The 27,644-nt window shown below is 36.2% G+C and overlaps 1 protein-coding gene across 2 annotated transcripts; it reads left to right on the top strand.

Moving 5' to 3' along the window:
• Positions 1-933: 933 nt before the first annotated feature.
• Positions 934-16,620, top strand: LOC122026362. Of its 2 annotated transcripts, none has more exons than XM_042585046.1 (4): positions 934-1,267; positions 6,149-7,172; positions 8,544-9,405; positions 16,259-16,620. In XM_042585046.1, the coding sequence occupies exons 2-4, from the start codon at positions 6,204-6,206 to the stop codon at positions 16,297-16,299; spliced, it is 1,872 nt and encodes a 623-aa protein (XP_042440980.1). In that variant the 5' UTR covers positions 934-1,267; positions 6,149-6,203; the 3' UTR covers positions 16,300-16,620. The 2 variants fall into 2 exon arrangements, with proteins under 2 accessions (XP_042440980.1, XP_042440981.1); XM_042585047.1 differs by having other exon boundaries at positions 6,152-7,172.
• Positions 16,621-27,644: the final 11,024 nt, after the last annotated feature.

The raw sequence follows: 27,644 nt of genomic DNA on the forward strand, positions 1-27,644 counted from the left end.
TTTAGGGATTAATTAGTATTTAGGATTATATTAAAATGAGATATCCGTGATTTGATCCCTGTATTTATATAGTTTTTTCTTAAAATGAGGTGTGTAATTATAAAATTTTAGACTTTTGACCGCTTACCATGAGCATTTTTGATTTATTTTAATGGTTAATTGAAAATTTTAATAAGATCAAACTGATCGTGTGTTGGTGTTACCTGCTACATTATATTTTTTATATTAAAATGTTAGGTTTTTTTATAGTTAATATTATATTCTAATAATTATGAGATAGTTGCTAGAATATAAATAATTTATTTTTAATTAATACTAAGGACATTTTAATGGAGATATTTGGAAAGAATATTTTTTTAAATATCCACTTTCTCAAATATTATATACCTGATGATTTCTTTTCGATGGCATACAATCAGGCCCGTCAAAAGTGGGCAATGATAAATTTTTTTTTTGGTAGGTGGAATTTAAAGATATTTAGTAGGTGGTATTCATAAATATTTATTTGGAAGAATATTGATGATGAGATTTGATATATTTAAGAATTAAGATATTCAATTAATGGTATAAACGTAGACATCCTAAATAAATAAAAGTAAAAATTATTTGATACAGTATTGGATGCTCTAGTTATAACGTTGAGTTGCTAGTAAAAAATAAAAGTAATTTTGAAATAAATATTATGATAAAAGATGAATACGTTCGTCCTAGTGTTATTGTCAATTTGTCTCAGACTAATACGGTAGAGATAAATCATGGACGATTACTAACCTTTAGAATAATGACTAATATATAAGGAAGATATTTATCTCGACTTTGTGTCGAGATTCGAAATAAACATAAGACAACAGTGGGATGTCAAATTGAAAATTTAAAGTTAAAAGGTTCGAAATGAAATTACCTTAAAATCACAAGACAAGTTCTTTGCACTGCCGCTGCACACACTCACACTGCCCACTTTCTCCTTTTCCTTGTCTTCTCATGCTGCAAAAGGTTGGAACCGCCAACCCAGCAGAGAGAGAGAGAGAGAGCGCGAGAGAGAGCGAGAGCGTAAATTGGCGGATTGAGGGCCGTTTTACTGACACAGTCTACCGCTCGAGGCGCCACTCATCAGTCATCGCTGGAAGCGCTCGTTTTTGTCTTCTGTCATCGGAGGAATCTGAGTCTGCGCAGTTCCTGTTCACTTAGCTCGCCTAGCTGTTTGCTGTCCGATCTCGCCGCCGTTCTTTTTCGGGTGTGTTTCGTCCCGCATCGATTCCATTTCCAGGTGAGTTGACCAGTAATCCTTTCCTTCGCCTCGTTTCTCTTCTTTATTTGTAGGAAAAGAGCGTAGGGTAGCGTTTGGAGAAGGTTTTTGAGAAAGAGTTGTTTATGTATAAAGGCTTCCTTTCGTGAAAAGATGCCCCTTTTCTGGGGATTAGCTTTGCCTTGCAATTAGGGTTTTATGCACTCAGCCCCTTTTCTCTGGAATGGAAATAGACGTCCTTTTTAAATTTCCGTACAGATAAACGTTTGGTGTATGCTCTCGCAGCATTTTGGCAGAGCCTGTAATGCGATGTGGACAGATCTAGTCTGTTCTTCAGATGAATGGAGAGAATGCTTCGAGTCATAGTAGAATTTAGGCATTTTTGGTTTCCCAACTGATCTCAGTTTTTTTTAAAAAAAAATTATGCTAGAGAGGTATGCTATTGGAGTAGTTTCTCAGGTGGTTAGAGTGGGGAAGTTGATTTTCCTGTTCATATCGAGGTATCAGGGTTGATCTTTAAGTTAAAACCTCCCTTATAGGTTGATCATTCCTGGAAAAGAAATAATTTTGCTTATTGTTTTAGTTGGAATTAATTACGCTTTGAATTCTTCACATGAGAAGAGCAACTAGAAATTGTTTCGATTCTCAAAAGGAAAATGTGAGTCCATTCCCTGAGAACCTGGTAGTTTGTCTCTTTACTTGGTATCATATTTGTCATCATTCTTAAGAAACCTACAGATTTATGTACTTAACACTCTTGAATAAGTGATAGCCTTAATTAGTACTCTTCCAATGAAAATTGGGATAATCAATGTGAGATGTGCAACAATGTTCTCTTTTGTTTGGGACTTATAGTTTGTATATCAAACTTTGAAGTGGAATTGTTTTGTATTTTATCTCTACAGTCTTTATAGCATTCAACCAATAGGCAATAGCAAGAACTTGGTATCAAATTGGATGTGTACATGTTACATAGTCCACAATATTGTTGGACCAAATATAGGAGCAATGTGGGTAAAATACCTACTAGAGTAATTGACCATCGAATGGAGGACATGTGTAAGGGGGCGAAAAGAGACATTTGTGAATAGGGACTGACTTGAGGAATCATAGTTGAGTTAGGTGGAAAATAGTTAATCCAACAAAAAAAGGTGAACATACTATTAGTTAAGCAACATATAATAGAGGACCATTGGATAAACACTCACTCCAAAGTCATACACAAGCAGAGAGATTCTAATTATTATGGTGATTTTGGTTTCTGTGCAAGGAGAAATTTTTTCCCCTAGCTACAACATATTTCCATTCTCACTTGAACTCTATTTATTCCAAGATCCACTATTTGTCACAGTGTTTCCCAGTCCTATTGAGCTCACTTAACTGAAACTGGTTACACTCTAGGCATAGTCCATTTCGTTAGTGTAATTATGTCGTAATTATTTGTTATCGACCAACATGTTTTGATGTGTTTCATTTTAAATTAGGTTTGTTTGAATGATGTGTATGCGCATGGAGTTTGCGGGGACTTGATAAAACGCACACAAAGCTCATGAGCTTTACTTGTTTGAATGATGGCCAAGAGGTTTTGGCTGGAGTTGGGTTGATAGCTTCCACAAGTGCAAGAGGTGGACTACGTAGGTGACTTAATGAAGAATGACATGTGGAACAAGTCAAGGACTTGGTGGATCTAAGGGATTAAAAACATAATGGGAGATGAAATCTTGGCAAAAGTAAAGTTGCAAACACATGTAAACTCTTAGTGAGCTGTGAGAGTCTACTAGTGACCTATACTTTGATTTTGGGTAGATTTTGACTTGGGTGAGAAGTCAACCATAGTTTAGTTGTAGTCAATGATCCAGATATCAATTGATTGGAGTGTTGAGTCGACTAAAGAGTTAAATTAAGTTGTTCTGCTTGTAATTAGAAGGGAGTTGTTTGGAGTGGAGTCGATTGACTTAAGTTGAGTCGACTTGGCAATCAACTGAATACTTTCTTTGTGCATATATGTTAATATTGTTCTCTATTTGGGAGTTGAGTAGGGTGTCACGGAAGGCATTTCATTCAACTATCTGAATATCGATAAAAAGTTAGAATTTGATTGTTAATTCAATAGTTGAAGCTAAATTATGTAATCTATAGCATAGTCAACTAGAATTAAGTTGATTCCACTGAAGTATTTGTTGCTAGGCAAAAGCCTACACGATCACAAAAATAGTTAATTAGGAAAAACTGAGACTGGAAAATAGTCGAGTCAATTGGATCTGCATAGAATAATGAACTAAGCTTATTTGAAGGCAACTTAGAGGCTATAAAGGGGCAAGGTTAGCTTGCCAAGGTTGGTAAAAAGCTTAAGAAAAAGCTAGAGATGGTGCCATTGTTTCAATTGTTGTATCTCTAGTCTTATTGCTATTTGTTTTTCTTACAAGATTAATTTACTTTACTTTCATTGAAAGAAACTTTTGTAAGAGGTTTCTTTGCCTTTAGGAAAGAGAAAGGATATCCTAGGGTGACTCTCCTTACAAGTCATAGGCCATGGAGTAGAAATTGAAGTTTATGAGCTTTGTAAAATCCCTTATATTAGTGCTTGCTTTACTTGATTGATTTTTCTACTAGGCTTAACTTGTGTCACCTTGAAAAAAATTTCATTTCAGGTAGAGTTTGAAATCTTAAGTCGTGCCAACGTTTTGATTTTTTATTGGAACAATACTATTTCGATATCGTATTGGTGTTTCGATGTATGGTGTCGGCGATAAATTGGAAATGGAAGGAGGAAAGAGATGAAGAAGTTTGATCATTGAACATTTGCCTTAGCTCAACCCTGACAACCTAATGCAACCCTCTTCCTTTATTCGAGCATGGGAGGTAATTCATCATGGGCAGAGTTAGGAAAGAAATGAAGATGTAAAAGAAAAGAAAACAACTTTTATTTTTTTTTTGTTTTTCCATTTGGAATGCTACAATTTGGACATTATCTTATATGAAGAAAAACTCTACAAAAAAAATAACTCGAGTTTAGCATGCCAAGGAGGCAAGGAGTGTCAAATGTTAACACGAAAATACTCGACACCCGAGATATTGTCTTGGTGACAAGTAGTATTGTATTTTTTGATAATTTATTGATTTTAAATGACAATTTCAGGTCAAAGTGCAATTCACCCCCCTATAGCTCTTTGGTTCATCTACGACCAATCTTAATACATTTAACCTAACTTGAGCTAGATTGAACTCTACCTAGCTTGACTTCCTTTGGTCATCTTTGAGAAACCCAAATTTATATGTCATGACAGAGTGTTAGGTGATGCAAAACACGCAATTGTGTATGGCTAATATTTTCCTTGGGGCTAAACATACAATTCTCAAGTGAGTGGCCCTTTCAATTTATATAAATTGCAAGGAAGTGGTCTAACACAACCCGTCCATACTTTATTTTGTGTGTGTGTGTTTGTTGTGCGTGCGTGTGTGTGCGCGTGTGCGTGCGTGCGTGTGTGCGTGCGTGAGTGCGTGCGTGCGTGCGTGCGTGCTATCTTAGCATTTATGATGCTATTATGAGCTCTTCAATCTCATGGTGTGGTTGTTCTATCATATGGGGTTTTGCACAACATAATTACCTAAATGTTGTCCCTTTTTTGCTAGAGTTTCAACATGCCATTTCTTTGCTATACTTTTAACTGTGCTTTGTGCACATCCAAAGAAATCGGTAGTATTTGTTGATGTCTAAATTTAACAATCATTTTCGATATTATGCAGTTGAGTTGATTTTAAGTTTATTGTTCATTATATGAAGCTGTAAATTGATTAATAAAATACAACACATGATTAAACGATTGTAAAGTTTTAATTGAAAATGATAATGTAGTGTTTTATGAAGTTATGGAATTGAGCATGTGATTGTGGAGTTGATGTGTGGGGTTAGTGGGTGCCATATTACCTTGTTTAGAGTTTGATTTTGATTAATTAGTCACCTAGGTTAAATTTGTCATTAAATCTAGGCTTGTTTAAAGCTCGGATTGGGTTCTAGGCTAAACTAAACTGGTTTCTAGTTCTGGATAGATGGGTTGCATTGGACTTGGCAGATCAGAGTTCTATTATAAACTAGTTTAGGATGGGCCAAGACTGCATTGGTCTTGGCCAGAGATTGGTTTGGATTTAGCGTTGAGTTATGAGAAAGCCAGAGTTGCATAGGAAAACTTTGAGAGACACATTTAAGATGGTACAAACATGTACTTATATGACCAATAAATGCTCCTGTTAGACGATATGAAACTATGAGAAACACACATATCAAACGAGGAAGAGGAAGACTAAAAAAGAATTGGTTAGAATTAATAAAACAAGATAAAATTTATTTAAGTATAGATGATGATATAATAGGAGATATAGTTCAATGACGTAAAAGGATCCATATAGCCGACCTCACCTAGTGGGATAACGCTTAGTTGTCGTTGTTATGAGGGTTAAGCATTTGCATTGATTTGTAAGCATGAATCAAGTAAACGAGCATTGGAATAATATATTTTGTTTGTGACCTTTCCATTTGTATAATCATCTTAGGACATGCTAAATTTGTGAAACTGCATTGATATTGTTCTTCTCTCTCTCTCTTTTATTGCTATGGTGGAAGAGAGCTCACTTACAAAATGTAAACTTTCTCATACCTATATGAATTTTGCACCAAAATTACATAAAAGGAATTATGAAGATTTTAATTTTAACGAAACTATTGATTCTCTATATCCTTGCCTAGAGATAACAGAAAATTGAGTATATTTATGAAAAATTTTAAATTGTCATGATTGATGATTTCTTTTAATGTTAAAGTAGAGCCAACTTGCATTAGGCAATGAACTCTGATGTTTACATGTAGCTGGTTTATCTTGACACATTTATGATATATTTGTGCAGCAGGTCTTTTGGGTTAATAAAGTGACTAGATCAAAAACTCAAAGTTCTTATTGTCATGGAGAAGATCCCACCCGACTGCCCTTATCCAGGTTGTTTCTTCTGTGTCATGAAGGAAGGCAATCCCAGCAAGCGTCGGTCAAGTATCCTGAAATTCTTCAGAGAGCTTCCTTCCCAGGATGATGATGGTCAAGTTCTTCCTATCAGTGGACTGTGGAACACTGCCATGGCTCATCCAAATGATCCAGAGTTCATCAACTTAGGAATCTTTGAATGCATGGCAGCATTGATATGGAAAGGCTTAAAGAATAGGCGATGGCTCTCACATGACCAGAACATTTATATCCCATACTATGCAGCTCATATAATTGGGTCCTACACTATGAATATGGAGGAATTTGCTGAAAGAGCAGTCCCTGCTTCTGTCATTCCTCCCTTGGTTGAGCTTCTAAGGGGTAGATTGACTTGGGTGGAGCAGAGGGTAGCAGTTAGAGCATTAGGACACTTGGCAACTTATCCTAGTAGCTTTCCTGCAGTTGCAGATCATGGAGAAGTACTTGAGCTTGCCATTCAGCTTGCATCAAGTTCTCTTGAGATTGTCTATTCTCATTTTTACCAGTTTGTGGATAGGAGGATAAGCTATCATTGTGATCTGCTTACTCGTGGAATGGGAGGAGTGGAAATGGAATCTAGGAAGGCAGAGGAATGGGCTAGTCAGTTACAGTGCTGGTCACTTCAGCTTATTAACTGCTTTGCTTTCAAGCCAGAGTTTCTCTTCGACATTTGCAAACCAGAGTTTTTGGTTAAATTGCCGGGCATGTGGGGAGGACTGGTTAATGAGAACTCACCGGCAGGTATTGGTTTACTCCGGACAATATGTCAACACAAGCTTGGGAGAGCTCCTGTTGCCAACTGTCCTGATATTGTCGAAGCACTATGCAACATTGCCCGATCATCAGATGACTGGCAGTATATGGCTATTGACTGTCTTCTTTGGTTACTCCAAGATCAGAATACTTCACAAAAGGTAAAAAAAATCATATATGCTTCCTATCCACGAAAAGTTACATTATGCTTGCTTGCATATATGATGGTCATTTAGTTTGTGCTTGATGTGCTTGTATGTGGGTGGTTAATTTTTTTGCCTACATAAGTTGCATAACTCAATTCCAAAGCAGGTATTTCCTCTTTCTGATATAATGTTTAGCTAATTATGTTTCTACTTCTAGCTTCGAGGAGACACATATTACAATTTGTACTATTTCATTTTTGCTGATTATATTTAATATGGAAATTAATGATCAGACATAAGAACTTATTTAATGGACTCTTTTCAATTGCAACTGAATTTGTTAACATTCTCATTTTGGGACCCATACACAGGGAATAGACATTCTGATATATATTGTTAAAAACATAAACTTGAATTTGAAAGATTGAGACTTTGTTTACCTAGTCATGGGGAGAGAAGAGGAGAGGGTAGAGAGGGAGAGGAATGACAAGGTAGAGAGAAGGGGAAGGAAGGAGTTGAAGTTGTTTATGGTGCTCTATATGGGGAGAGGAGTGATAAATTAACCCAATATCCTCACTGATTGACAACCTGCTTATGTCGTCCACCTGCTGCTGATTTCGTCCTCTTTGTTCGCTCGCTTGCTTGACACATGGTGTTGCACTGCCAACCCAACACATGCCGCTGGCTGATCACTGCAGCTGCCACCTACCTGCCTGACCACACAGCCAGTTAACCACCTTTGTTGTCTGATCAAGCACCACCATGCTGCTGGGAGCTCGGCCATTCGCTGAATGTCACCACCGTCATGCCATCGAGAGACTGTCTTTTTGACGCCCTTCATCGAATCTTGCTGCCCCAGAACCTCTCACAGGCAAAAAGTAGGATTTAATCAAGGAGTTTATTATTGCTGTGGTAGTCCCTCCATGTTATGATAGATGAGAGTTTGGAGAAAAAATCATCCACAGAGAAGGATCGAATCCTCTCTGCCGACTTTTCATTGGGATAAACAAGAGAGTTTTTTAAAGTTTTGAGTTTTCCTTTCCCCTGCTATGGATTCCACCAGGGTAAACATGGATTAAGTTGTTATTTTATAGCATTTTGCTGTGTACAAGATCAAAGATTCAGAGAAATGGATGAATTCTAGCATATGAAAGGTTAATTGTGGAGTAGATAGTTTTAATTCATTTCTTGAATTGAGCAATGATATAAAATTTTAGTGTTTCATCTTGTTTGTATTACATAATACTTGGTGGCTTTTGATGCCTTGGCATCAATAACTGTTGTTTGCTTAGTCCTTTCAAAAGTACGAACAGGATGTTACTATGCTTGGTTTTAAATTTAAAAGATAAGATCAGTTATTGATTGTGTGATGATACTCTTTTCCAGGTAATAGATAAAGCCGCTCCAGCCCTCACAGATTTAGCAGAAATTACTGCCCTTGGTGACCATAAAAGATTAGGGGACACTATTGTTAACGTCCTTCAAGAATGTTGCCAGGCACAAGGAACTGCTCGTAGTTACATCAGCACACGTACAAAAGAACTGATTGATGAGCTTTTGAGCTCTAGGCAGAGATTAAAATGGGAGAAAAACATGCCAAAGGAGGATCTTCAAATAAAACAAGCAGCGGCACTGGTTGTTAAGCTGGAAGGAAACTCTTTATTCTCCTCAGGAGATATATCTGGAGCTGCATCAAAGTACTCTGAAGCTCTGGCATTGTGCCCAATGAAGTCCAAAAAAGAGAGAGTTGTATTGTACAGCAACAGGGCTCAGTGTTATCTTCTCTTGCAGCAACCACTAGCAGCCATAAGTGATGCTACACGGGCTTTATGTCTTCATAACCCTCCGAATCGCCATGCAAAAAGTCTTTGGAGGAGAGCCCAAGCATATGATATGCTGGGTTTAGCAAAGGAGAGTTTGTTAGATGCCATTCTTTTCATTAACGAATGTTCACAATCTAATGATCCTGATCTTTCTCTGAAGCACAACAAAGTTCCTGATTATGCTGAAAGATTAGTGAAGAAACAGATGCGTGCTGCATGGTTATTTAGAGAAGCAGCTATAAAGCATGGTGTTATTCATACTGATGATGGGACTGGAGATATCTACGAGCAAGAGGCTGATGACTCTGAGTGGGAGACCGCCAGTGAAAGTGACATGGAAAATGATGGAAGGGAAGCAGATGATGATGGAGATTGGAAAAATGACAACATCCGCAAAGATATGTATGACAAGGCAACAAAAAAAGGTATGAGACTTATCTTCGGATTAGAAATTTGAAGAAAATGATGTTGCTATGACTGCAATACTAGCATATTTTCTAAAAGCTGTTTATACTTGCATAAAATACAACGAAGGAATGTTTATGCTAGAATAGTAGATTTACTCCTATCCTTTACTTTTTTGTCCAGCATGTGATGATATAAAGTTGATTGAGGTTTTTGTCAAACATAACCTTATCAAATGCTTAAGTGACCAAATACTCCTGTTTTCCATTTTTTGGCAGCGCTAACCTTTGCTCATGATTTTCCTGTCAAAAAAAAAAAAAAATCTGTGTAATTACTACTCTCTAGAGGTTTTGATCTTAGTCCCTAGAGATTATAAATCAAATAATTTGGGCTTGTATAATTATCTTCTCTTTGCATACACTTGAAAGAGAAGACTTGAGGGCATAATGATCTCTCCTATTGAGATTGTATTTATAATAATTTACAACATAATTACAGCTCAATGATTTACAGCAATTAAGAATAATTACAGCTAATTAATGCTAATTAAAGCTAATTAATGCTAATTAAAGCTAATTAATGCTAATTAAAGCTAATTAAAGCTTGCTAAAAATAATCAAGACAGCTAGCTAGCATAATTTACACCTCAGAGCTTTCCTAAATAATCTATATTCTCGACACTCCCCCTCAAGCTGGTTTAAAGATATCTTCCATACCCAGCTTGCTTACTAAACATTCAAACTGTCTCTTGTGTAGCCCTTTTGTAAGTAGATCAGCAACCTGTTCAATGGTAGGAATATAGTCCACACTAATCACATGATTGTCTATTTTTTCTTTGATGAAGTGCTTGTCGACTTCCACATGCTTTGTGCGATCATGAAGTACTGGATTGTGTGCAATTGAAATTGTTGCTCTGTTGTCACAGTGCATCTTTATTGGCGCCAACTCTGATATCTTCAATTCCAATAATAGTCTCTTGATCCACAAAACTTCACATATTCCATGAGCTAAGGCTCTAAACTCAGCCTTTGCGCTGCTTCGAGCTACCACATTTTGTTTCTTGCTACGCCAAGTGACCAAATTACCACCCACAAACGAGCAATATCCCGAAGTAGACCTTCTATCAGTTAGACTTCCTGCCCAGTCAGCGTCAGTGTAAGCTTCAACTTGTAGATGCCCCCGGGTTTTAAACAGAAGTCCTTTACCGGGTGTTCTCTTTAGATACCTTAGGATCCGATACACAACATCAAAGTGTTCAGACCCAGGTGAGTGCATGAATTGGCTAACTACACTTACTGGAAATGCTATATCAAGTCGAGTGTGTGATAGATAAATCAGTCTCCCGACAAGTCTTTGATAGCGCTCCCTTTCCTTTATTGATTCTGCCACTGCTGGTTGTAGTTTGACGTAAGGCTCCATAGGCGTCTCAGCTGGCTTACATCCCAGCATACCAGTTTCGGTCAACAAGTCAAGGACATATTTTCGTTGGTTGACAAATATACCTTCTTTGGACCTTGCAAACTCCAGGCCAAGAAAGTATTTTAACACTCCCAAGTCCTTGATTTCAAACTCTTTTGCAAGCTTTCCTTTAAGTTCTTCAAGTTCCTTGTAGTCACTCCCTGTTAGGATAATATCATCAACATATACAATAAGCACAGCTGTTTTACCTTCCTTTGAGTGTTTGTAAAACATGGTGTGATCAGCTTGACTTTGAATATAACCAAGTCGCTTCATAGCTTTGCCAAAGCGTTCAAACCATGCCCTTGGGGATTGCTTTAGACCATACAAGGCCTTCCTCAGTTTACACACCTTTCCGACTCCGAACTTTCTTTCAAAACCTGGAGGGAGGCTCATAAGTACTTCTTCATCTAGGTCTTCATTTAGGAAGGCATTTTTAACATCCAGCTGATATAAGGGCCATTTGAGATTGACCGCAAGTGACAGAAGAACTCGAATTGAGTTAATTTTTGCGACAGGAGCAAATGTTTCCTGGTAATCTATTCCATATGTCTGCGTAAAGCCTTTTGCTACAAGCCTTGCCTTATATCTCTCTACACTCCCATCTGGTTTACTCTTTATAGTGAAGAGCCATCTGCACCCTACTATCTTTTGATCCTTAGGTGCTTCAACAATTTCCCAAGTACCATTTTTCTGTAAGGCATTCATTTCTTCAAACACTGCTAATCTCCAATCCTTGTCCTCCAGTGCTTCCTGAATGTTTCTAGGTACAACAAGTTTTGAAATATTAATAGTAAATGCCTTATGTGATTCAGATAAATGGTCATGGGTTATGTATCTGGCAATGGGATGTTTGGTACAGGTTCGGGTACCTTTTCGAAAAGCAATGGGGAGGTCAAGGTTGTCAAGGTCATTTTCTTGCGGAACAATTGAGGTTGGACTAGTAGACTCAAGCATAATAGGTAAAGTGGAGTTTTCATATGAGTTAGGGGAAAAAGAGGTACCTGGAATATTCAGTGTTCCTTCACCCGGGGCTTCCAATGAGGCTTGTGCTGGAATGGTTAATTCATCTCTACTTCTTCCAAGGACATTTCTCCTAGAATAAACCAAAGGGTCAAGGATATTTTGGTTTTCTTCCCTTCGAAGTATTTCCTTTTCTGATAGACCAATTTCATGGTTGACAATTATGGGTTCGGACTCCCCATTATTTTCATTTTGAGATTTTTGAGGTTGGTCAATAACCAAATTTGGAAGAGTTCTAGTTATCTCCCAAAAATTTTGTTCCCTTAGATTCTCCCCCTGAATCAAATTTTTGGTAAAATATGGTTTGGTTTCCATGAAAGTGGCATCCATTGTTACAAAGAACCGTTTTTTTAGAGGACAAAAAAATTTGTAGCCTTTGCGATTTGCAGCATAGCCTATAAAAACACATTTTTCTGCCCTAGGATCTAATTTTGACCGTGATCTCTTAGGTATGTGTACATAAGCGGTGCAACCAAATACTTTAAGGGGTAAATCAGAATTGATGCAAGATTCAGGGAAGTATTTTTTCAGACATTGCAACGGCGTGATGTAGTTTAAAACTCTAGTAGGCATCCTATTAATTAAATAAGTTGCTGTTAGAATTGCATCTCCCCACAAGTACTTTGGAATATTCATGTAAAACATTATGGCCCTAGCAACTTCAAGTAAGTGCCTATTTTTTCTTTCAGAAACTCTATTTTTTTCTGGAGTATCAGGACAGGTTGATTGATGTAAGATGCCTTTTGTCCTCAAAAAAATTTCTACAGATTGATTGAAATATTCTGTACCATTATCTGTTCTCAAAATACTTATTTTTGTTTGAAATTGGTTTTCAATCAAATTGTAGAATTCTTTAAAAATTTTCTCAACCTCATTCTTGTTTCTCATCAAAAATACCCAACAGAGTCGAGTATGGTCATCGGTAAAGCTTACAAACCATTTTTGTCCTGATGATGTAGTTACCTTTGAGGGTCCCCACACATCACTGTGGAATAAGTAAAAAGGTTTTGATTCAAGGTAAGGTCTAGAGACATATGTTTTACGAGGACTTTTTGCAAGAATACAACTTTCGCATTGAAAATCTAAGGGGTTCATATTTTTAAACAAATCAGGAAATAAATGTTTCATATATGAAAAACTAGGGTGACCTAAACGGCAATGCCAAACCATTATTTGATCATAAACAGAAAGAGAACTAATACTACTAAGTCCTTGCACAATTTCCTTACTAGGTAAAATGTCCTCAAAGTAGTAAAGATCATTCACCATTTTAGCACTGCCAATCGTCTTCCCCGAGCTCCGGTCCTGAAAGGTACAATGAGAGTCACAAAAAACTACACGACAGTTAGAGTCTTTGGATAATTTACTGACTGAAAGAAGATTGCATGTAAGTTTAGGTACATAGAGAACAGACTTAAGATCTATATTCTCAGAAATTTGGACTGAACCTTTTCCAGCAATAGGTGAAAAACTTCCATCTGCAATCTTAACCTTTTTATTTTCAGGACAGGGTGAGTATAATTTTAACAATTTCAAGGAATTGGTCATATGATCAGATGCTCCAGAATCAATTATCCATGGAGCAGAAATTCCGAAACCACATGGAAAGGCAATTATTTCGTTACCTGTATGCGCCACAGAAACATTAGGAGTACTGGATGATGGGTTTGAAGTTAACAGTGTTAGAAGTTGCTCCAGATGCTCTTTTGTGATGGTGCTGGCAGTAGTCATTGCCTCATTCGCAGTGGGAAAGATACGCCCATTTTTCTCACCTGATTTGCTTTTAAAGTTGGCAGGTTTACCATGAATTTTCCAGCAGGTTTCTCGGGTGTGACATGGCTTGTTGCAAAAGTCGCACCACAGAACTGACTTTTCTTCTAGTTTACGTAGATTGGCAGTGCCTCTGCGTATGTTTGAGCCTGTAGAGGTAAGGGCTGAACCTTCAATGATAGTCGTAGGTCCTTTTTTGCCAAGCATAACATTCCTCCGGCTCTCCTCCCTTCTAACTTCGAAGAAGACTTCACCGAGGGATGGTAGTGGTCTCCTACCAATGATTCTTCCTCTTACCTCATCGAACTCAACATTGAGGCCAGCCAAAAATTTGAAGATACGACTGTCTTCCACTGTTTTCTTGTGGTACTGTCCATCTTCAACATTCTTCCACTCATATGCATCAAAAAGATCAAGGTCCTGCCAGATCCTCTTCAAGGAGTTGAAATACTTGGTGACCGGTTCTTCTCCTTGCCGCAATTCACCAAGTTTGAGAGTCAACTCAAAGATTTGGGACTGATTCCCCAAATCATAGTACATCTGATTTATGTTTTCCCATAATTCATATGCCGTAGGGAAACACATATAATTTGCGCCAATCTCCTCTTCCATGGAATTTACGAGCCATGTCATTACCATGGAATTTTCGGCATCCCATGTAACATACATTGTGGTCTTTTTCCGATGGAGTTTTCTTTTCACCCGTTAAATAGCCCATCATTCCTCGGCCCCGAATATACATCTTCACTGATTGCGACCATCGTAAGAAGTTGTCGCCGTTCAGCTTGATGGTGGTTATTTGGGCAGGATATGAGGAGGACTGAGGAATGGTGGTGGATTCGCTTCAGACATGACTTTGGCTTAAGAAATTTCTGGACAGGGAATGATGGCTCTGATACCAACTTGAAAGAGATGACTTGAGGGCATAATGATCTCTCCTATTGAGATTGTATTTATAATAATTTACAACATAATTACAGCTCAATGATTTACAGCAATTAAGAATAATTAAAGCTAATTAAAGCTAATTAATGCTAATTAAAGCTAATTAAAGCTTGCTAAAAATAATCAAGACAGCTAGCTAGCATAATTTACACCTCAGAGCTTTCCTAAATAATCTATATTCTCGACACATACGATAGGGAACTTATAATTTAGAACATAGTGTTCTTATGTGGCCTGATATACTTAAACCGTCCACCATACTGATTGAGGTTTCCAGTTATTCATAAACCTTGTTTATGCACTTAAAATTATGGTTCTTCTCATGAAACAGTTCATGGTAATGCAACTTGGTTTTGATGATGGTTGATGCATAATTTCAAAACTTGCATTAGCCATTAGGAAAAGGACAACAGGAGTTACATGATATTATGTATTCATTGCATTTTCTTCACCAAAACCAACGGTGTTTTCTTATCATGAGGGGTTTGAGATTGCACATGGGGTTCTAGGAATCCTTTCATTGCAGGGTTCCTCATATTCTCTAGCTTGTGGGTTATTTCTTCTTCTTACCTTATTAAAATTGCGCTTCTTTTGGATTCTTGTTGAATTTGTTGCAGTGTACTTTTCTCTTTCATTTTATCGTGAAGATCATATGCTTTTTGCTAAATGCATGTCAATTTTTACTACTGTCCCCAATCTACATATCAGTAACTAGAAACCAATGGCCTGAGTATTTGCATAGAAGTTAAGAGCAACCATCAAATAGCTTTTGAAGGGGAAAGAAGTGGTTGTACTGGTATGTGTACCAAGTTCTTTCATAGAATGATGCTGAACAAGTGGGGCTTGGGGGTTGTTGAATGGAGTATATAATAGTTGACCATTCATGAAATTCTGAAGCATCATATTGCAGAGTTAATGCGTCAGGTTATAAATTTCCCTTAGAAATAAGTTCATGGGGATTATACACATGTTGGCCATTTTGTGTTCCCTTGTAATGTGAAAACATTGTGTATATCATAAGGTTCAAAACCATGAGTTGTGCCAATGTTTTGGCCTTTAATTGGAATGATATTGTTTCGGTATCATGTATGGTGCCAATAATGAATTGGAGTTGAAGAAGAAAGGAGATGAAGCATAGGAGACATTGTTTGGGTCAGGCATGGTTTTTAATCTTGTACTATGTCGGGTGAATTAGTCAAAATGTATCATTTCAGTAGATTATCGAAACTCAATACTATTTAGCACAAACAATGTTTCCTTCCTTTGCTTCATCTTCTTCCTCCTTCAAACCTCTAATCTGTTGTAGTTGGAACAATATCTTTTCAGTTAAAGATCAAAATTATGACACGATTCAAGATTTTGAATCTTGGTGTCGAGTGGTATCGAGTTTTGGTGATTTGTTAGAACTACAAACCATGCTATATCACCACTTAGATATGTCCATTAATTTTTAATTTTTTTTTTTGGGTTGAGAAGACTAAATTTTTAAAAGTAAAATGCAATTTCTTTAACTCAGTTGTAATACACTACAATTTCTGCTTTATTTTTATTGCATCATATTTGATTGAAGAACTATCAATATGTTCTCAACTTTGCTCTTTACATCATGTAGTTACTCGACCCTCACTTAGAATTTTCTTTGATACAAATTCCTGACATCATTTGCTTTCATGATAGATTTGGTACATGGATACAAGATCCTTCTGGCTGAAGAATGAGACAAATTTGTATCAGATTTCATCAGCGCGGTTGTTTCTTCTGTTCAGATATTGAAACTGTCAAATATTTCTTCCCAGTTCTTGGATGTGAGTTTGAGTTTCTTACAAATTCCACCATATCCACTGTGTTAACTCCTATGGAACACCCTCTTTTTTGACCAATATTTTGTTTATAGATTGTTTGGTTGTGGTTCCGGTTTCGTACTTGTAGCGTATTGAATGGAGATGCTAGCTTCCATAGACATGATTTGTATGCATAATTAGTGTTCTTTGGCTACCTTTTTTGCTTTCAGAGGGAAGAGGTTTTCTATTTGGTTCAAATGATTGTCTTGAGCTTTATTTTATAGACTGTAGTTACTGATGGTTTGGTCAGTTGGATGAATCAAACTTTCTAGCAAGATTCAATGAAAAACAAGATCATACAAGCTTCAGAGTGGGAAAAATCTGCCAAAGGAAAGATGATGTTTGTAATGGGCTCGACGAGGGCACTCCATCGCTCAATCAACATCAGCTCAGAAGACAAGAACTTGGTTAAGGGCCGATAAGGTAACGGATTTATCTTTATGAGAGCTTGGTTAAAAATGTGCATGTATACTTGTGTATGCTACTTCCCACATGTATCTCCCTTCTTGTAGTGATCATGGCCGCGAGAATGGTACGGAAGGTTAAAAAGAGTTATGAGTACCTTATCAAGATTCGATCAAATTTATTTTTTCATTAAAGATGATACACATATTCTCATAATAACACTTTTTAATTATCAACAAATTATATAGATGGTCTTAGATGATTATCTCTTTTCATATAATCTCGGGACATTGTGAGGGACGTTTGAGGTGAACATAATCATCTTCTATTGGATATGACAGCTAATAGCACTAAAAACATCATGGGAGAAAACAAATTAGGATGGAGAAAACAAATTAGGAAGAGATAGAGGCGGAAGAACGGGAAGGGGAGGTCACCCTTGATCCATATTGATCTCAAGATGATTAAACAAAGACTTGCGATAACTTTAGTACTATGTAAAAAAAACAATTATTGTATTTTTTGTCAAAGAAAAATTTCATACACATGTATATATACATATAATCTCCACTTTAGTTAAGCTCAATTAACTATCCAAACATTGAAAACATAAACTCAATGGAACACCTACAACATATATATACAAATCCTCTAACTAACTCCACTAGATCTAATTAATTAGCCAAAGAAACTGATTAAATCCAAGTTAAAAACAACTTTTACGAACCAAGAACCCTACCATTTTTGCCCACAATACCAAGGATACTTTCATCCTCTCCTTCTCATCGTCATCCTCCCGATTATCATCATTGTCATCATCTTCTTCATCCGTCTCTCCGCAACTCTCTCGATCCACAGCCAACAGATGGGGAGGAGGAATACTGTTGGACTCCTGGTCCTCCAAATCTATGCCAGTCTCCAAATAGTCAACTCCAGCCATGGCCAGAGCTTCAATTGAAGAACCCATAGATCAGCTTATATATATATTCTCTAGCTCTCTTTATGGAATCAATGCAACTCCACTGATCGATCTATGATCCAAGGTGTTAAAAAGTTTGCTCAATGAAACCAACTGATCACGAGGTAGGATTATTTATAGGCAAGGATATTGATTACTTCCATTCATGCATGGCTGACCAAAAAATATATATAGATTTGTGTTTGTGGAGGTGAAGACATGGTGACAAAAGATAACTATGCTCATGTATATTGAGATTTGAATCTTAGATCTCATGATGATAATATTTTATGTGCTAATTATTAGACTGTCTTAAGGGGACAATTGTGAAGACGAACACGTTTGACTTGATGATTTTCTAGCTAGTATTTTTATTTTCATATTCCAAGTCATCGTTCAATTGGAAAGGGCAAATTATATAAAATGGGTATGTGAAACATGTGAACTCGTGGATAATATTAGTTGATCGATTAGTCATTAATGATGCACGAATGGAATCTAAGTAAAATATTGTGTGAATATGGTGAAAAGATGTACTTGGAGGGAGATGCATCAACCCAACTTGGTCTCTCTTGTGTATATTATCTCAACTTAATTTATATTTTTGACACCGATTGCTATCATCGTTATTGTCATTTGTTGCATGATCGTTGTCTTCACTTGGCTAACATCATCGCTTCACCGATGCTCTATAAAAAAAATATTTTTTAATTGAAGTAAAATTTACTTAATTGATTTCTTTCGTTTAGTCGACTTCGTTGTTTACTGTCAACATCATCGTCAGTGTTCACCAACTTCGTCTCTTTGCCCCCTCTTGAATGAAAATCTTAACTACACCACTAATAGAATTGTCAAATTAAGTAAGCGTCATGTGATGATATTATTCAGACTCCTTATTTAACTCTTTACAAATAATTATATGGCCAACCATGTGAGACTTCTGAGGTTGTTCAATAAAACAAAATTTAGAATTTATAAAGTAAATAAATATTAAACTAAACTAAGTTTAAAATTATTTACTAAAGTAGCTGTTGTGTGATTTGAGTTGGATTTGAAGTTGTGTGATTGTTTAAATTTTTTTATATATTTTTAAATTTATTTAATTGGTTGATTCTTATTTTCGAGAGATTTGTACATAGTAATAAAAGATGAATACATTTGTATTTAGTGTTCTCGTCAATTTATCTCAGGATCAATATGAAAGAGATAAATCATGGACGATTATTCATTTTTAGAATAGTGACTAACACATATTGTACATTAATATAGACGAGCTAAAGAAATATGTTCAGAATTATTTATAATTTAATAATTAATTTATAAAACTTATAAACAATGTAACACCATTTACAATCCTTTAAATAAAATCCATTAATTTATTACAACGAACTGAAGATATTTATAATTTAAAATAATTTTTTTTAAAAAATATATAGAATAAATAAAAACAATCATTAAATCAGCATCACTCAGTAATAGATTCTTTTGGTTCACGCACGGTTTGTGGTCAATTTGCAGGGTCCGGTCAAAAAAGCAGGTAGCGGATTGCTTCTTGACACCGACAACCTTCTGGTTCGACTTTGTAAACCGCGTCCGGTTTACGGATGGGTCAAATCATCTACCGGTTTAAGGAGATTAAACCAGTCAAGGCACCGCAGCATTTTTCTATGTGGTCATATGCCACAATGAATCCGTGATTCCGTGCGTAGGCAATGAACACGTGATATGACCAAACTACATCCTTCAACTCCTACTTCATTTCTCTTCTAAATGTAAATATATAATTAATTCTACCACCCATTTATTTTTATTTATTTTAAATGATAATGATGATAATGAGGCGGAGGTAGTTAAAGATCTATATGCAGTGAGTTTTTGACTCGGTTAATAGGGAGTCCGGATATGGTATGCTTCAAGATTTGATTTACATAAACTCCACAACGCGTTCCAAGTCAGACCTATCGAGACAACTCGATCAGTCAAGTCGTTGACCTCCCGCCTTCCTAAATTGTTTGATTTGTTGAGTCGATCTTTCGATTTGCCGATTTATTAAGGTTGTCTAATCGGCAGGACCAACTCCCTTAGTCCGAGTTCAATTAATCGAGTTTAGCCGAACATAAGTAGACATGGGATATAATCCCGAGTTGATTTTAATATGATCAACCAAGTTAAGTTAAGCATAGCGGTTTTGATGCCTTGTGTTTAAGTGTGCAAGGATTTAGGAGCACTAGAAGTTGAGCGGAAGATGCAGCAAGTGAGAAGGATGGCACGAAAAGTGAATCGATGGGCTCGGTGGATCTGAGGGATAAAGAGATACAGAAAAGTGCACTGACGGACGAGAAGGGCGCACACAACGCTTTCGAGGGATGAGAAATTGGGGAGAAAGACTGCTCAAGGAGAAAACCAGAGTTGGGTTTTGATAAGCTCAACTTTGGACGATCGAAACATCACGCAAGCGACCAGACAAAGTCAATTGCTGAGTTGATTGTATCCAGGCGCCAAGACTAGGTCTAAGCGCCCAGACCTAGTCCAAAATCCTAGATTCCTTCGGGCCACATCAATAAGACGTCAAAAAGGATCAGCATGGAGTCCATGTCAACCAACTCCAGGCACTCGAATCGAGTCCAAATGCTCGGGAAGTGAAGACCCATTGGAAAGAAGCTGCGAAGTAGATTAAGGTGACCAAGTCCAAAGGCCCGGACAAGGTCCAGGCGCCTAGGAGCTACTACGTTAGCCAACAACTAACTTCGGCTGGTGTGCTATAAATAAAACTTTGGTCCTTGAAATTTAGAATAACAAACTTGCACTTTCATTTCGCATTCTATTTTTGTCATTCTGTGCTTTCAATGCTTGTAAAGCGACTACTCTGCCTGCTTAGAATGGGATTTCTTATTAGACCTTCCACTGCATTGGATTAGCAACTTCTTCAGTTGTAAATCAAGTAAATTCGTTGTGCCTATTTTTTTTTAATTCATGTTTTTTATTGTTTTTAAAGTTGTAGAGATGAGGATGTTAAGGTGGATATGTGAGAATACGAGAATGGACAAAATAAGAAATGAAAGCATTAGAGAGAAAGTCAGAGTTGCATCTATTGAGGAAAAACTTCCAGAGACACATTTAAGATGGTACGAACATGTACTTAGACGACCAATAAATGCTCTAGTTAGGCGATGTAAAACTATGATAAATATACATATCAAACGAGAAAGAGGAAGACCAAAAAAGATTTGATTAGCAATAATAAAATAAGATAAAATTTATTTAAATATAGATGATGATATAATAAGAGATAGAGCTCAATGGCGTAAAAAGATCCATACAGCCGACCCCACCTAATGGGAAAAGACTTGGTTGTTATTATTGTTGTTGTTTATGCTTTTTATTGTTTTTAATTAACTGTGTGTCCTTGTTAAACTTATAGCGAGAGAAAATTTTTAACTCTTTGTGCATGTTATTCACCCCCCTCTAGCTGGTCTATCGGAATCAACAAGTGATATCAGAGCGAGGTTCACTTTAGAATGACTAACCGCCAACTCAAGCAATAAGGAAATGGCCAGATCAGCATCTTCCCGCCAAAGTTTGAGGGGATGTTCACACTATGGAAGTGAAAAATAGAGGTATATTTTAAACTAATTTTGACATTTTACTAACTATAAAATATGATTTTGAAGTACCTAAAGATGAGAACAAAGATGAAAAAAAGAACATCTATCGAACAAAAAATAACAAATCGAATTCATGGCATATGGTAAGGTCGAGTTCCACCTTCTGAGCATGCTACCACCTCAAGAAGTCTACTGAATCGACACCTATAACTTAGTAAAAGAACTTTGGAAAAAATTCCTAGAGCTATAAGAAGGAACATTTGAAGCAAAACTAGCTAAGAGAGATCTTCTTCGGAACCAACTCAGCAACCTCCGGCTTGAAGAAGGGGAAACGGTTGCTTAGCTACACGCCAAACTCAAGGAACCGATCACTGAAATCACCATCCTTGGAGAAATGACAACAAATCGAGACTCATTAAGATATGCACTTAATGCATTTCCGAGGACCCCAGACTAGATATCGATAATAGATTCTTACTACATCTCTAAGGATCTTGATGTAAGTACCTTAGAAAGTTTATTTTCAACTTTAGAATTACATAAAACTCAATGTATAGGTCTAAGAAAGAAAAAGAAGCCAAGTCAGAACCTAGCATTCAAAGCTAAGGAGACGATCCAAACTCAGAATCATCACTCGACGAAAATGAAGAAGCCTACATGGTAAGAAAGTTTAGTAAAATTTTAAAAACTAGCAATTTTGATAAGAAACAGACAACAAAATTAATCCGAAACAAAAGGAAAGTTCGGTGATTTAACTGTCAAGAAGAAGGGAATATTAAGAATAATTGTCTAAAGCTGAAAAGCAAAGGAAAGGAGAAAGCCAAAAGGTCAAGACATAAGAACCTTAAGGCAACTTGGGATGTCATCATCTGAATCTGAGACGGAGCAATACGTTGGACTAGCATTAACGACGAGTTACAAAGAAGAAGATCACAAAAGTTCGTCTAAAATGAGTATCGAGAGCAACGATGAAAAGAGAGCGTCGAACTATGAGTTCGACATGTTAAGTGAGGTACGTAACCTTTCCTCTGAGCAATTATATGAAGTTGTTCAAATGCTAAGTAAATTGTTGTGTAAAAATAGAACAAAATACTTAAAATCAAAGAAATACTATGCATGTTTGTTAGAAGATTTTGATAAGATTCAAATGAAAATTTTAAAATTAAAAGATCAAATAGACTTATTGAAAAATGGTTATGCATGCTCTAATTCCTTATCAATTTCAAATGTTAGAAATTATAAAAGGCTTAATTGGTATTTAAGAAATCCTATGATCCAAATTACAAAAACTCTTAGAAATTATATTGCAAGAAAATTTCTGATAAATAAAATTTGAAATTTATTTTGTGTTCCTAAATTTGTTCTAAACTATTAAATTGATTTTATTTGCATGCTTAAATTTAATTTGATATTGTTAGCAAAATTAATTATTTCGTAAATCTTCTTTTCTTGTTTTCCATTAAAAAATTATTTCTATAATGCACAAATGGATAAAATTTTTTGGAATATTTAGATCAGTAATTAATTTTTTATGAATTTTTTATAAAAAATAAAATTTTAAATTTTAAAATTTTTTGAAGATTAATTTTTGAAAAAGTTGATTTTTTGGCTAAAGACCGTACTATTTTGAATGTTTAGAAAAATAAGCAAAAATTTTAGATGGTAAATTCTATATCTAATCATTTATTTTTGAAATTATTGTTCAAAAATATTTATTTTGGATAAAATAGAAATATTATTTTAGTGAATACTTTTATATTGGTTTGAATATTTATGCTTCATAGTGACAAAAAAAAATTAGGATTTTTTTTTAAACTTAAAAATAATTTTTAATTTTTTTTGTTAAAATAAAAAATTAATTAGTAAAAAAATATTATCTTTGAAAAATAATTTTGGTAAAAAGACAAGCTTTTCTATACTTCGTTTAAAACTTCTAAAAAAATTTCTAATATTTTTCATATTTTTCCTAATCTATTTTTGATGTTATCAAAGGGGGAGAAATATGGATTAAAATAAAGGGGAGGTTTATTATTATTTTTTTTGCAAATTTATTTCTTGTTATAAATGCAAATAACTGTTTTATTGTTTGTTTTAACCCTGACTTAACTTAAGTTGATGCACATCACAAAAAGGGAGATTGTAATTACTCTACGTTGATTTTTATGTGATCAATCAAGTTAAGTTATGCTCTATAGTTTTGATACATTGTGGCTACGTGTGCAAAGACTTAGAAGCACAAAAAGTCGAGCGGATGACACAGTGAGCGAGAAGGATGACACGAAAAGTGAGTCAACGGGTTTTGTGCATTTGAAGGACGAGGAGCTACAGAAGAGTACATCGACGGATGAGAATGACACGCGCAACACTTCCTAGGGACGAGAAGCCTGGGAGGAAGATTGTTCGAGGAAAAGATCGGAGCTGAGTTTGGGTAAGCTCAACTCTGGATGGTCGGAATATCACCCAAGCGATAGGACAAAGTCAACCGCTGAGTTGACTATATCCAAGCACTTGGACATTCCAGGCCCCCGAGCTTGGTCCAGGCACTTGGATTCCTTGGGGCAATTGTGTTTGGTGAGCTCAACTTTGGATGGTCAGAACACCACCCCAGCAATAGGACAAAGTCAACCGTTGAGTTCACTATATCCAAGCGCTTGGACATTCCAGGCCCTCGGCCCGATCCAAGTGCTTGGATTCCTTTGGGCCACATTAGCGAGCCGTTGTCGAAGAGCATCAGCACAGAGTCCACGTCAACTGACTCCGAGCGTCGGACCTAGACCAGGTCCAGGCCCCCGAGCTTGGTCCAGGCACTTGGATTCCTTCGGGCAATTGTGTTTGGTGAGCTCAACTTTGGATGGTCGGAACACCACCCCAGCAATAGGACAAAGTCAACCGTTGAGTTCACTATATCCAAGCGCTTGGACATTCCAGGCCCCCGGCCCGATCCAAGTGCTTGGATTCCTTTGGGCCACATTAGCGAGCCGTTGTCGAAGAGCATCAGCACAGAGTCCACGTCAACTGACCCCGAGCGTCGGACCTAGACCAGGTCCAGGCACCTGGGAAGTGAAGACGGTTGGAAAAAAGTCGTTGCGGAGTGGATTGACACGACCAAGTCCAGACGCTTGGAAGTTGCCACATCAGCCAACGACTAACTTTGACTAGTGGACTATAAATAGAGTCATGGTCCTCGAAGTTTAGAATAACAAACTTGTACTTTCATTTCACATTCTATTTTTATTATTATGTGCTTTCAATGCTGGTAAAGAAGCTACTCCGCCTGCTTGAAAGAAGATTTCTTATTGGAGCTTCTATTACTTTGAATTAGCAAATTCCCCGATTGAAACCAAGTAAATTCGTTGTGCCTCTTTTTTCTTTAATTTATGTTTTTTATTCTTTTTAGTTAATTGTGTGTCCTTACTAAGCCGATAACAAAAGAAAAATTTTAACTCTTTATGCAGGCTATTCACCCTCTTCTAGTCGGCCTATCAGAACCAACAATTCCCACTCTCCCATGTTCTCTTCTCCACCTCTACATGATCTCTCGGGGTACCTCATGCTTATAAAAAACTAGGTATATGCTCTGAGAAGGGGGGGGGGGGGGGGGGGGCTCTCTAACTCAACCTCTCTTATTACTTTGTACCTTTTCATCGAAACATCAGGATAACTTAGGCATCGAAGTTGTTTCGTCGGGGCTACTCTTGGTGAGTCATTTGATGTTTGTCATTCTTTGTAGATTTGGCTTGCCATGAGAAGAAAGCAAGGAAAAGGCTTTGACATCATCGCTGTTGGTTGTAATATGGATTTCTATCGCTGCATCACCAAAATGAGATTTCCGCATCCAAAATATATATATAATCAATCCTACCTATGAGATAAGATTTGATTGTTTTTAATAGGATTGGAATTAAACATTTTTTTTATTTTCAACAATTTACCAAACAATGTAAGTGAATATGTATTTTTCCCAGACACATATGTGGTTTTGAAAATGTCCAAATAATATAGTCTTTTTGTTCCTTTTACTATTTATCTAACAGCAATTGTATGCAACCTCTCTTCTCTCTTTTGCATGCATGCATGCAATAAAAAAATTTATTTTTCCTCTCCAGGCAATCAACACTATTGTGTTGTTGAATTTCAAAAATCAATAATACAATGGCAAACAAAATTCTGAAAAAAAAAGTGTTGTTTATTGCCTTTTTTTACTATTAATCCAAAAAAATTTCAAATCACTTTTTACTATGTTGCTGATTTCCGAAAATCAGCAACACTCAAAAAAGTGATTTGGAGTTTATACTCCATAATGTTGTTGATTTTTGAAAATTAGCAACACTGTGAAAAGTGGTGTTGCTAATTTTCATAAATCAACAACATAGGGTTGATTTTCTGTGTTGTTGATTTTCTATGTTAGAATATTCAAACAATGTAATCTCTCTCTTTCTTTTTTTTTCTCTCTTTTCCTTTTTACTTGTTTCTCTCTTGCTAACATAGAGTGTTGTTGAAAATAATTTAGCAACACTATGTATCTGTGTTGCTGATTGTAGAAATCAACAACAAGAATGTTGCTGAAAAAATTCCAACAACACCGTATGCATGTGTTACTAAAAAAATTCCAACAAATCGTGTGTTTGTGTTGCTGATTTTTTTTAGCAATAACACAGAGTGTTGTGTGTGCTGCTGAAAAAAATCAGCAACACTATGTGTTAATCAGCAACACAGAGTGTTGCTGAAAAAATTCCAACAACATTGTATATCTATGTTGCTGATTATTGAAAAATCAACAATACTCTATGTTAATTAACAACACAGTGTTGATAAAAAAATTTCAACAACACCGTATGTCTGTGTTGCTAATTTTCAAAAATTAATAACACAGAGTGTTGCTCATTTTTCAAAAATCAGCAACACACGGTGTTGGTGACTTGTTGGAATTTTTTCCGGGTGAATAATTAAAAGGGAGAGAGAGATAAGTAAAAAGAAAAAGATAGAAGTATAAAGGAAGAGAGAGATTACTTTGTTTGGACATTTCCAATATAGAAAATCAACAACACAATAACACATAAAATTAACCTTGTGTTGTTGATTTTTAAAAATCAACAACACCACTTTTCACTGTCTTGTTGATTTTTGTGGAGTACAAACTATAAATCACTTTTTACGGTGTTACTGATTTTTGAAAATTAGCAACACAATAAAAATTGATTCAAATTTTTTTTCGGATTAATCGGAAAATGAAAATCGGCAATATAGAATTTTTTTTCATATTTTTTTCGTCATTGTGTTGTTAAATTTCAAAAACCAGCAACACAATGGCGTTGATAAACAGTAAAAGAAAATGAGAAACTATATTGTTTGGATATTTTCAAAACCACATGCGTTCAAGAAAAATATATATTCACCTATGTTGTTCAGTAAATTATCATTTTTTTTACTTTATAGCTCAATTCTTAGGAGAGAAAGAATATATATATATATAAGGGAATTTAGCTTGTACACTCGTTTGATGTATATTCTTGGGCAACTCTTACATGTTCGGGCGTTCGGAAGTGTTCCTAGATGTCCCGATTCACTTTCTAGAATCGGAGCGCCCGGGAACACTTCCAAGCTTTCAAACATGTGAGTGTCGCCTATGAGGGTGCACCATATATAGTAGGTGGTTAGCCTCCACACCCACAATGGACGATCACCGTGGATGCCTCTCATGTGCGGAGGTGCCTCCTATGATCAAAGGCCCTTCTTGTACGAGGCACTCACGATGGTCGACCACCGTGAGTGTGTAGAGGAACACACCTATGTATGTGTGAGAGAGAGAATATATATGATGACAACTTTTAAATAAGTTATCTAAATTTTAATTTACTTTTACTTATTTTGTTTATAATTTATTATGATTAATCTTTATATTACACCTTTTTTAAGGAATACTTGCATCCCATTAAGTAGCCAAAGTAGTCATGATGACTACACGAAAATACTCATTTCATTGCTAATCCCTAATTAAGATCTTAGATCTATCATTTAATATTAAGAAGAAGACGTTATTAGTATTAATTATAAGAATGACGTTTTACTACGTAATTGTCATGTTATTTAGAACTTCTAAATTGTTTTTTAGAATGAAGACTAAGAAACAGGTAGAATTCCGACCCACCAGGCTTGTTCGGTAGGTGAGATGCCAACCTGACGCTGGATGAATCAACAAGTTTTCATACCATCAAATGAGACGACCGGCGCTAAAGTTGTCAAGCTTCGAAAAG

This window comes from Zingiber officinale, chromosome 10A (assembly GCF_018446385.1).
Source record: "Zingiber officinale cultivar Zhangliang chromosome 10A, Zo_v1.1, whole genome shotgun sequence".
Lineage (NCBI taxonomy): Eukaryota > Viridiplantae > Streptophyta > Magnoliopsida > Zingiberales > Zingiberaceae > Zingiber > Zingiber officinale.